The 11,997-nt window shown below is 49.4% G+C and overlaps 1 protein-coding gene across 1 annotated transcript; it reads right to left on the bottom strand.

Annotated features, from left to right (window-relative positions):
• Positions 1-8,738: 8,738 nt before the first annotated feature.
• LOC123051922 (tol-Pal system protein TolB) lies at positions 8,739-10,962 on the bottom strand. The gene has a single exon (XM_044474923.1). The coding sequence runs from the start codon at positions 10,864-10,866 to the stop codon at positions 8,902-8,904; it is 1,965 nt and encodes a 654-aa protein (XP_044330858.1). The 5' UTR covers positions 10,867-10,962; the 3' UTR covers positions 8,739-8,901.
• Between the last annotated feature and the right edge of the window lie 1,035 nt (positions 10,963-11,997).

Raw genomic sequence — 11,997 nt, 5'->3', positions numbered from 1 at the left:
TGGACTGTGCCACATCAGCATCGAATGGAGACAAACCAGCCGGAGGGATGTTTTATCCGGTTTGGTTTTGTTCGAGGTGTAGAAGGAGCCAAAAAATAGATCGGGGTAAAGTAAACCACCCACTTTGTTTAGAGGAGTAAAATAGACTTTTTTCTTTTTTTGGGGGTTTTCTCACATTGTCATTCAACCACCTTGACCCTCTTGACAGTGCAGTTGTCCTATGACTCAAATAAAACAGAAACAAAAGCTTTGAGTCATCAGAAAATAATACATTTGATCTTTTGAAGTGTGTGGGTGTGGGGGGGAGGGGGTCAACAATCTCCACAATAAATATTCGGGGTACCATGGCCTGAGATAAATCTTAACAACCGTAATTAGTTCCATTAATCACATTGTCATCACACCAAAATACCATTTAGAGACAAACACGCTCTCAGTTGTAAAATTACTACTTTTGTTTTCATTAGATTTTTTGCTTTTTTCAGCTCGTGGGTTCTTTCCCGTCTTTCTTGATCTTCCCCAGCGCAACCGGCTTTTAAAACCATTTCTAGTATGTTTGTTTGGTTGTTTTTGGCATGTGGTTTGTTTCGTTTTTCTTTGCCTTCCCCAGCGTAATGTCCTAGCTTTTCATAAATACGAAAAGTGTAAATTTAATGTTCATAAATTAAAGAATCTTCATGAACACATAAAATTATTGACAAAATTCTAAAAGTTCTTCATGAATTTTTAAAGATAATAAAGAATTGAAAAAATAGCAGATAAAAAATGTTCATGCAATTAAAAATTGCACGAGAATTTGAAAAAACAGTCATGAAATTAGAAATTTTTCATAAATTTGTCAGACTAAAGTTGCGAGTCGAGGGTGGACTTGCATATGGGACTAAAAAAATCAGGCCACAGTTGCGAGCCGCGGGCGAACTTGCAACTGGGACAAAACCCTAGTTGCGAGTCCACCATTGACTTGCAACTAGGACAAAAAAATGATGGGGCCCAATTGTGAATCGAGGGTGGGATTGCAACTCGGACAAAAAAAGGTCGGACCTCAGTTGCGAGTCGAGGGTGGACTTACGGGACAAAAAAAGGTCGGCCCCAGTTGCGAGTTGAGGATGGACTTGCAACTGGGACACAAAAAGGTCGGACATGAGTTGCAAGTCGAGGGTGGGATTAACTGGGACAAAAAAAGGCCAGACCCTAGTTGTGAATCGAGTGTGGACTTGCAACTGGAAAAAAGGATGAGCCCCAATTGCGAGTCAAGGGTGGACTTGCAACTAGGACAAAAAAAGGTCGCGCCTCAGTTGCGAGTCATAGATGGACTTGTAACTTGGACAAAAAAAGGGCGGGCCCAAGTTGCGAGTCGATGGTGGACTTGCAACTGGCACAGAAAAGGTTAGGCCTCAGTTGCGAGTTAACTATCGACTTACAATTGGTTCTAAAAATGATCAGACCCTGGTTGCGAGTCGAGGGTGAACTTGCAACTGGGGAAAAAGGGTTGGGTCTAGTTGTGAGTCGACGGTGTACTTGCAACTGGGGCAAAAAAGGTTGACCCCAGTTGTGAGTCGAGGTTGGATTATCAACTTGGACAAAAAAAGGTCAGGCCCTAGTTGCGAGTCAATGGTGGACTTGCAACTAGGACAAAAAAGGACATGCCCCTATTGTAAGTTGAGAATGGAGTTGCAATTGGTACTAAAATAAGGTCGGGCCCCGATGGCGATTCAAGGGTGAACTTACAACTAGGAAAAAATGTTGGGCCTCAGTGGCGAATCGATGGTGGACTTGCAACTGGGATAAAAAAATTCGGGCCCCAGTTGTGAGTCCAGGGTGGACATGCAACTGGGACAAAAAATGTCGGGCCCAGTTGCGAGTTGAGGGTGGGATTGCAACTGGGACAAAAAAAGGTTGGTCCCCAGTTGCGAGTCGAGGATGGAATTGCAATTGGGACTTAAAAGATTCGTGCCCAGTTGCGAGTCGAGGGTGAACTTGCAATTAGGACAAAAAGGTTGGGCCACAGTTGCGAGTCGAGGGTGGACATGCAACTGGGACAAAAAAAGTCTAGGTCACAGTCACGAGTCAAAGATAGACTTGCAACTGGAACAAAAACTGTCAGGGCTCGGTTGCAAGTCGACGGTGGGATTGCAACTGGGAAAAAAAGATCAACCCCAATTGCGAATGAAGAACCCTGTCTCTTTCGCTTCTAGATAGCTGACCAATTCAAATGACAAAAACACTCATGAAAAGGCTAGGAGGAAACATAATAGAGATCGAACAATAAATGGGCCTGACAAATAGACCAACAAACTATACCACACGATGACGCGAGGCGCACGTGGCAAAAAAAATGGGATTAAGTTTGCACAAAGATTGCAACAAATAGATCGGACGAACCACAACTTGAATGAGACATTTTTAAAACCTCTGATTTAGCAAATCCAATTTGAAACTGTTCAAATATTTTCTAAATTTTTATGTAATATTTTAAAAAATCATGAATTCAATAGTGTGTTCACAATTTAAAATTCATGAATTTTAATAAGTGTTCGCACACTTCAAAAAGTGTTGAGGTGCTAAAATTATCATGAATAGAAAATCGGGAATAAGAAAAATGAGAAGGAGAAGAACAACAAATATTAAAATAAACGAAAACATTCACGCACTCTACTGGGATAAAAAACAAGAAAAGTGCAATTTTATTCTCACAAAGTTTCATCATCGGATTCATTCTACTTGAACATTTGCTTACACGAACAAAATTAGACATAAAAAGAATAAATCTAATTGTTAGTTTCCGAGCAAAAGAATTGGGCCTTGCTATTTTATATTCATACAAACACACACACAAAAAAGATTGCTCTGCTACCTAAAAAGACTTGAAATACAACACTAACATGCATGAAATCTTCTATGGCACAAAGGATGCTTGAGAAAATTTTACTTTGCTTGTATAGAGACATATGCAAACAAAAATAATAAAATATGCAGGTATGGACACACACACTTGAACAAAAATTGCCAATCGCACTAGGATAATCTGCATAAATGGACAAAGAAAACAATAATAATAATAATAATAGTAATAATAATAATAATAATAATAATAATAATAATAATAATAAGACAATGACAAACGCACACGCAACCCGGCACATAAAAATGAATAGAAAGAAAGAAATTATTTTCGCTATTGGGTCTGATCCAAGAAAGACAACTCAGCACACACGATCAAGAAATAAAAAACACGGGACAACAACAAGCGACAAGTTGACAACTCATCAGAAAATAAATGAGCGTTGTTGCACAATCTCATACTCTAGTAAATTTTGTTAAGGATTAATTTAATCCTAATAATCAATGCTTCAGTCGGTTGTAGTTACCGACATTGTAATTCTAACTGCCTTGTAATAAGGGTATAAATACCCGGTCTTCGAACATTGAGAAAGATTGTTCGATCATTTGCTTTCATCTTTTCACAAATTTAATCCTATGGTTCCAGGATTAGATGTGAGGTAACTATTTACGTGAAATAGCAATTCCATTTGATAGTATCTCATTTTGATGAGTTTTAGGCCCATCCCAAAAATAGCAATTCCGTTTGATGATATCTCATCTTGATGAGTTTTAGGCCCTCCCCGAAAATAATGTTCAGGAGAATAATGACCAAGACAGACGTTCTTGATTGAAAGCTGAATAAAACTGTTGCTTGTTGATGATTTGGTGCGGCATACAAGAGTATATAAGAGGGTACAAACCGACTTGGGGTAGGGGTACAAAACTGACTTGGACTAGAAGTCGTATACCATAAAGACTACTCTAACATCCCCTCGCAGTATCAACGGCAGGCTCGACGACGTTGAGACTGAAACAGATATCTTGAAACGGCTTAGTAGGCAGTGCCTTGGTGAAAATGTCAGCAAACTGTGCCGTAGAGGGAACATGAAGCACCCGAACCTGACCAAGAGCAACCTTTTCACGAACAAAATGAATATCAATCTCAATATGCTTTGTGCGTCGGTGTTGAACTGGATTGCTGGTCATGTAGACTGCTGATATGTTGTCACAGTAGACAATAGTGGCCTGCTCAATAGGCCTGTGTAGCTCGGAGAGTAACTGCTGAATCCAGATTGTATCTGCAACGGCATGTGCCACAGCACGATACTCAGCCTCGGCCGACGAACGTGAGACTGTAACCTGTCTTTTCGAAGACCAAGAAATCAAATTGTTACCAAGAAAAACACAAAAACCGGAAGTGGACCTTCGAGTGTCAGGACAACCAGCCCAGTCTGCATCAGAGTATGCGGTAAGCGAGTTTGGAGAAGAATTATTGAGGTGGAGACCATGATTGAGAGTTCCTTTTAAATACCGAAGAATGCGTTTAACATGATTATAGTGAGGAACCCGGGGATCATGCATATAGAGACATGCTTGTTGAACAGCAAAAGAGATTTCAGGACGAGTAATGGTGAGATATTGGAGAGCACCTGTTAGGCTACGATAGAGAGTAGGATCGGAAAAGGGTTCACCGGTAGACGAAAGTTTAAAACTAGTATCGACAGGAGTGCGAGATGATTGACAGTCAAGCATACCAACACGATTAAGAAGATCAAGAATATACTGGCGTTGGGAAAGAAAAAGGCTGGAGGAATCTCGAACAACAGCAATGCCTAAGAAATGATGAAGGAGTCCTAGGTCAGTCATAGAAAATTCAGATCTAAGAAGAGAGACAATATGATCTAAGAACTTTTGAGAGGAGGCGGTAAGAATGATATCATCTACATAGAGAAGTAAATAGGCAGTGTCAGAAGTTTGATGATACACAAAAAGAGAGGTGTCGGAGAGAGATGGTGTGAAGCCTATTGTTTGAATGAAGGAGGAGAAGCGTTGAAACCAAGCTCGTGGGGCCTGTTTAAGACCGTAGAGAGATTTCTGAAGAAGAGATACATGAGTTGGAAAGGATGGATTTTCAAAACCCAGAGGTTGCTGGCAGTAGACAGTTTCTTGAAGGGAACCATGGAGGAAAGCATTTTTAACATCAAGTTGGTGAATGGGCCATGAAGAGGAGACAGCAACACTAAGAACGGTGCGAATGGTGCTAGGTTTAACAACAGGAGAGAAGGTTTCTTCGTAATTAATTCCTTGTTGCTGAGAAAAGCCACGACAAACCCACCTGGCTTTATATCGTGAGAGGCTCCCATCGGAGTGGAACTTTTGGCGAAAAATCCATTTGCCAGAAACAATATTTGTATTGGGAGGACGAGGAACAAGTTGCCAGGTGTTGTTTTGAAGTAAAGCATTATATTCTTCTTGCATGGCAGCGGCCCAATTGGGATCAAGTAGAGCAGTTTTGTAATTCTTTGGAAGAGAAGTGAGAGATACGGAGGTATGAAGGTTTAGGCGGTCTTGGGGTTGATGAAATCCTGATTTGGCCCTAGTACGCATGCGATGATCATTAATCGGGGCTTCTGTAGGAATAGCACGAGGGGGTAAGGTGGGTACCGGTGAGTCCGGCGCAGCGGAAGAGTCAGACGAAGGAGTAGGGCTGGGTGGTGGAGTTGGAGTAGGGGCCGGGGGTGTTGGGGAGGGAGCAGGGGTCGGGGGTGTTGGGGACGTCTCGGGTGGGGTGAGTGTATGGTTGGGATTGGCTATGGTGGGTGTTAATGGTGGTGGTGATAAGTTGTGTTCGGCAGGTAGGGGAGTATATAGTTGGAAAGGACGGGGAGAGGGGGTGTTTGCGGAGCTAGGGGTGTTGGATGGTGTAGTAGTGTGTTGTGAGAAAGAAAAAATGTGCTCAGCAAACGTGACATGACGAGAGACATGAACGTGTCCGGTGTGAAGGTCGAGACAGCGATAGCCTTTGTGCTCGTCAGAGAAGCCGAGAAAAGCACATGGGATAGAGCGTGGTGACAATTTATTTGCAGAAGTGGCGTAGGCATTGGGAAAACAGAGACAGCCGAAAACACGAACCGCGGAGTAGTCGGGGTGGGAAAGAAAGAGGGAATAATAGGGAGTAGTGTTGGGTTTAGTTTTAGAAGGTCGAATATTTAGAAGGAAGGTGGCCATGTGTAGGGCTTCAGCCCAAAACTTGGGAGGCATAGATGATTGAATGAGGAGAGTGCGAACTATATCATTGAGGGTGCGAAGAGAGCGTTCTGCTTTACCATTTTGAGGGGAGGTGTAGGGACATGAGAACCTAAGCAGGATGCCATGTTGTAAGAAGAAAGTACGATTTTTAATGTTATCAAACTCGCGACCATTGTCACATTGGATAAAGCGAATTGGGAGGAAGAAGTGAACAGACACATAGCGTTGAAAATTAAGGAAAAGAGAATGGACCTCGGATTTGTTGCGTAGAGGAAAAGTCCAGACAAAGTGGGTGAAATCATCTAGGATAACAAGGTAGTATTTAAAACCCGAAACACTTGCAATGGGAGAGGTCCATAAATCACAATGTATTAATTCAAAGGGATAAGTGCTACAAGAACTAGAGGAACTAAAGGAAAGACGCACATGTTTGCCTAATTGACAAGACTCGCAAAACACAGAATTATGAGAGTCCCTATTACATGGTATGGTAAATTCACTAAGCATAGAAGCTAAGACGGCGGGGTTGGGATGGCCAAGCGACGATGCCAGAGATCGACGGAGGCCAGCATGGATGTTGGAGGGGTGGCGGCAGGAACTCCATTAAGAGAATAAAGATCACCGGAGCTATTGAAGCGAGCGATCTCGGCCTTGGTCAGGTAATCCTTTACAGATAAACCAAAAGGGTCAAATTCAGCCGAAACTAGATTGTCGCAAGTAAATTGGCGAACAGAGATAAGATTTTTAATGAGGGCGGGTGCAACTAGAACATCGCGAAGTAAAAGAGGTTTGGTGGAAGAGGGAAGTTGAGCCTGACCAACACAATATATAGAATAGATGATCCATCTCCAAGGATAATGGACGGGAAAGGAGATTTAGTGCAAGAAGATAACCAATTACTAGATGCAGACATATGACTAGAGGCCCCTGAATCAAAGATCCAATCCGTACCTGAGTTTCCTTGTGCAGCAAAGTTATTCATGGCCTAGAGAAAGGCAGCTTGATCCCAGCTCGGTGTCGCAGGTGAGGGTGGCGTCGGAAGCAGTGCCGGCTGGGGAGTGTAGTAGGCATTGGCCGGCTGTGGTGGGGGTGGCGTCGGGAGCAGGGCCGGCTGAGATGTGTAGTAGGCGCCGCCGTCGGTGCTGTAATGACCATAAGGAGCATACGTCGGGGCGGCGTGATAGGCATTGGCCGGCTGTCGGGGTTGAGAACCCCGGGAGCACCAGTAGGCGGCCGAAGGCCGGGTTGCCAGGCACCTGAGTATGCCGGCGGAGCACCGAGGGTGGATGGAGCGGACCAGGGCATGTGCCATGCTTGAACAAGCCCCGTCCAAGGATCATGAGGAGGCCGCCATGCAACCGAAGATGGAGCACTGGTGGGTGGTGCAGGACTCGGTGCTGGTGATGTCGTAGGCGGAACCGAACGAGTCGACGGCGGCCTGTAGATAGGGTTTTTGCCGCGGTAGTTCGGGCTAGGACGCCAGCCTAGGGGCGGTTGAACAGATGACGATGCGGACGGCCCGGCGGCAGGAGCCGGCCTGGAAGGCGGCGCTGGTGTAGACGACAGAGGAGGATGAGCCGCAGCATGAAAGACCTTGGGGCGAGAGTCCTTGCGAGTTTGTGCTTCCGCCGCGAGTTGTAGCAAGGAACGAACTTCAGCGAAGGTAGGAGGGGGCCGTATCATCGGTATGAACGAGGCTTGCTTGTCAAAGTCTTCGCTGAGGCCGACGACGACGATATTGATTAGCTGTGAGTCGCTAACTGTATCGCCGAGTTCGCGGAGCTCATCACCAATGGTCTTAACGCGCTGGCAGAACAGGTTCACCGGGGCGTCTCCTTGCACCATATTGCGAAGCTCGGTGTGGAGAGCGTTTTTCCGAGCGTCGGTGTTGCTTTGGAAGAGCTGACGGAGGGAGTGCCAGATGTTGGCAGCGGTGGCGCCGTCGTGATCGAGCATGTTGAAGATCTCGGTGGTGATGCGGGTGTAGAACCACTGGACGATCGCGAGATCGTCTTTCAACCATTGCGGATCGTCGGGGCGGGGAAGACAGTTGGCGGCGACATGCGAGCGCAGGTTGCAGCGGCCGAGGTGGAGATCGAAGAGATGTCTCCAATGGTAGTAGTTGTGGGCGGCGAGATCAAGAACTATGGGGATGTAGGGGCAGACGTCGGAGATTGTGTCAGCAAGAGATATTGGTGCGGCGAGGATGGGTGCAGGGTAGTTTTGTGGAGCTATGGTGAGGGCCGAGAGAGAAGCGGCCGCGGCGTTGGCAGCCTTGGCGATGAGTGCGGCCCGGCGCTCGAAGTAGCCGGGCGGCGGCGGCGATGGTGGCGTTGGCAGAGCCATACCCTAAACCCTAGGACCGGTATCTGATACCATGAAAGCTGAATAAAACTGTTGCTTGTTGATGATTTGGTGCGGCATACAAAGTATATAAAAGGGTACAAACCGACTTGGGATAGGGGTACAAAACTGATTTGGACTAGAAGTCGTATACCATAATAACTACTCTTAACATTGATCGATGGTTACATGCCGACCAACAAATTCTGCATCGGCTTTAGGAGAAAGACGAGAAAAACTCGTGGTCCGACCGAGTCTTCAGGCAGAAGTACATACGTCGACCCTTATCAGTGTCACTACTTTAGCTGACAACACATAGTGGATTCCACACAAGCACTTGGTTTTATTACTTAGCAACAATACAAAACGTCTGACAACACCATCAACCAGAATGAGGATCATTCGCACCACTATTAAATTATTATCGACCGAAGCCACCCGAAACCGCCGTGGCTGCACCCATCAATCGACGACCATCCCTGCCCCTCACACGTCGCAGCTGAGCCAAAGCGGCTCGTCGAACTCGCCCAGCGAATCGTCCGCGGCGGGAGCGCCCAGCGACAGCGACTCCACGCCCAGCGCCGGCCCCCACATCGGCGTGCCGTTCTCGTAGGCGTTGCTGGTGAGCCTGAGCACACCGGAGCCGTCGAGCCGGCACACGTACAGGTCGCCGTACGGCTGGAACTGGTTCGGTCCCGAGATGGGCTCGGCCATGACGCCGCCCAGGTTGGCCGTGAAGAGCAGCCACTCGCCGTCCGGGCTGAAGCACACGTGGTTGATCCGCTCCTTGTCCGCCTCCGCGCTCCCCGGCGGCCCGGCCACGTGCACCCGCCGCAGCCCTGTCCCGTCCGGCCGCATCAGGTAGATGCTGAACACGGCGGCGTTGGCCGGCTCGTGCCGGTTGGAGGAGAACGCGATCAGCTTCCCGTCCGGCGACCAGCTCGGCATCGTGTCGATCCACTCGCCCTCGGTGACCCTCCGTATCGTCTCCTCCCCGCGCGCCGCGTCGACGATGTAGAGGTTCTTGTGGCCCGACCGGCCGGACCGGAACACCACCCACCGCCCGCACGGCGACACCGCCGGGAACGCGTCGTTGCCTGCCTCCGGCCGGGTCAGCTCTTTCACGGCCACGTCGACGTCGCCGCGGTCGTCGGTGAGGTCGCTCGTGTCGAACTCGATGCGCGCCACCCGGACCGTCGCTTTCGGGGTCTCGAAGATTGGGCCAGCGGAGGTGAACACCACCCCGCTCTCGCTGGGGCTCCACGAGGTGTAGAACAGGTTGGGCTGCTTGGCGAGCACCCATCGCTTGGAGCCGTCGGCGCGGAGGATCGTCACGCCGGGGGACTTGAAGAAGTCGCCGTTGAGGGCCAAGTACTTCGCGTCCGGCGAGAAGGACGGGAAGGAGCCGTGCACGCGGAGCATGCGGATGGAGCTCACCGGGCTGCGCACCGGCTGCAGGTACGGGATCAGCGAGTCGCCCGGCGCGCCCGCGCCGCGGAAGCGGTGGTACCCGAGGCGCTCGCCGGACGGCGAGAAGAATGGGTTGTAGTGGTGCAGCTCCGGGTTGAGGAGAGAGGTAACCGAGGTGAATTGCTCCGTCTCGAGGTCGAACAGCTCAATGTGGCGGTGCCCCCGCCCCTTCCGCCGCGTCGCCACGGCAATCCAACGGCAGCCACTGCCCGCGGCGGCAGGGGTGAAGCAGTGCACGCCCGGCGGCGTCACGCGCGTCTCGGCGCCGCGGGGCTGTCGAGTCTCCGGCGAGATGTCCACCCGGAAAACGCTCCACCAGCCGTCATCGGCGATACGGTGGAAGAACACCGTGCCCTCCCCGTGCCAGGTCGGCCAGCCGCCCCGAGCAGCGACGACGACGCGGCGGGCGGGGTCGGCGGCACGGAAGACGGCGACCTCCGTCTCGAGCTCGTGGAAATCGAACGCCCACGGCCTCTCGCCGTACGAGGCGACGGCGAGGAGCTGGCCGGACGCGGACAAGGCGGGGCTCATGTCTGCCACGCCCTGCGGCGTGACCCGCACCGTGCCCTTGCTTGCCAGGTCCGTCGCGTACACCGCCGCCCAGCTCCTGAACCACGCGGCCGGCTTCTCGTGCGCGGAGACGAAGTACAGCCGGCCGCCCCTCACGGTGGGGCGGTCGTGGAACAGGCTCCCCTCGACGGCCGGCAGCGGCACGGCGCGCTCGGACCCGGGGCGGCACAGGAACAGGCCCGCCGAGCCGGTCCGCTCGGACACGAAGGCCACCTCCTCGCCGCCGTCGTCCGCGAACTGGGCGTTGAAGTTGACGGACACGCCGTCCGTGTGGCGGAGCTCCGCCAGCCCCGCTGCGGACGCGCTCTCGGGAGTCTGCGGGGCGGCGACAGAGAAGACGTCGAAGCCGAAGCTGGTGACCCCGACGGAGGCGAAGACGATCGTGCCGGTGGGCTCGCGGCCGGGCTCCATGATCGGTGTGACGGCGTGTGGCTGGTTGAGTCGAGCCGTGGTGCTGGTGCTTGTCGCTTGTAGATTGTCGGTGTGTGACTGGGTGGAGCGTGGCGGTATTTGTAGGTTCGCGGCGAGACTTATCTGCGGGAAGTTGGCTCGTCGGATCACTCTGCTGTCCACTCCGTGACTGCAGCGTGCACGTGGTGGGTGTGAACGGGTGCATCACAAACGGAATCTGTGGAGCATGACATATTTGTTCCTACCCGTACCCCGCCCTGCACGGTACCACTGTTTCGATCGGATGCATGACATATTTTCGTTAGGGCGCTGCTAAATCTCGACGCCCCTGTCCGTTCGATTTTTTTGCTGCTTTAAGATCCGTTCAACACTGATGTTTAATGGAAATGGCCCATGAATGAAGATCGGGATTGGGCTGCGTCTGTTTGTTTTCGTGTCGTGGTTGGTGTTTGCCCTGTGCGTTGGACAGGGTTGGCATTTTTTTCGTTGTGAGCTTTATTTTGTGGGGTTGTAATTTTTATTTTTTGTTTGTTTTCTTTTTCATTTATTCTTTTGTATATCTTTGATTTTATTTTTTATTTTCCTTCATCTTTTTTGTGCATTTGTCTCATTAATTTTTTGTTATATTTTGTCTTCCTATTTGTTTCTTGATAATTCTAGTTTTTTTTAAATTTTTTTGTTATTCCTTATATCTGTTCAGTAGCACTTTTTTTTGGAGGAGTCGGTAGCGCTCATTTTCAACTCGACTACAATTGCATGTGTGACAGTAGGTTTGCAACTTCAAGTGTTGCCCTCGATTGCAACCGCATGCCTACACAACCGGCTGCAACTGACATTTTTTTATAAATGGGCGATAGGAGAGGAGGGGAGTTGCATGTCCGACAATAGGCTTGCAACTACAAGTGTGACCCTCGACTGCAACTTCATGCCTACACACTCGACTGCAACTGACCTTTTTTTTGTTTTTTAAGGGAGCGACATGGAGGGAGGGAGTTGCATGTCCGATACTAGGCTTGCAATTGCAAGTGTCGTCCTCGACTGCAATTGTATGCCTACACAACCAATGCAACTGACATTTTTGTTTTGTAAGTGGGCGTCGGGAGAGGAGGTAGTTGCATGTTCGACACTAGG

This window comes from Triticum aestivum, chromosome 2D, assembly GCF_018294505.1.
Source record: "Triticum aestivum cultivar Chinese Spring chromosome 2D, IWGSC CS RefSeq v2.1, whole genome shotgun sequence".
In the NCBI taxonomy this organism is placed as follows: Eukaryota; Viridiplantae; Streptophyta; class Magnoliopsida; order Poales; family Poaceae; genus Triticum; species Triticum aestivum.
Note: the sequence above shows the minus strand (reverse complement) of the source record. Positions and strands in the feature narration are given on the sequence as shown.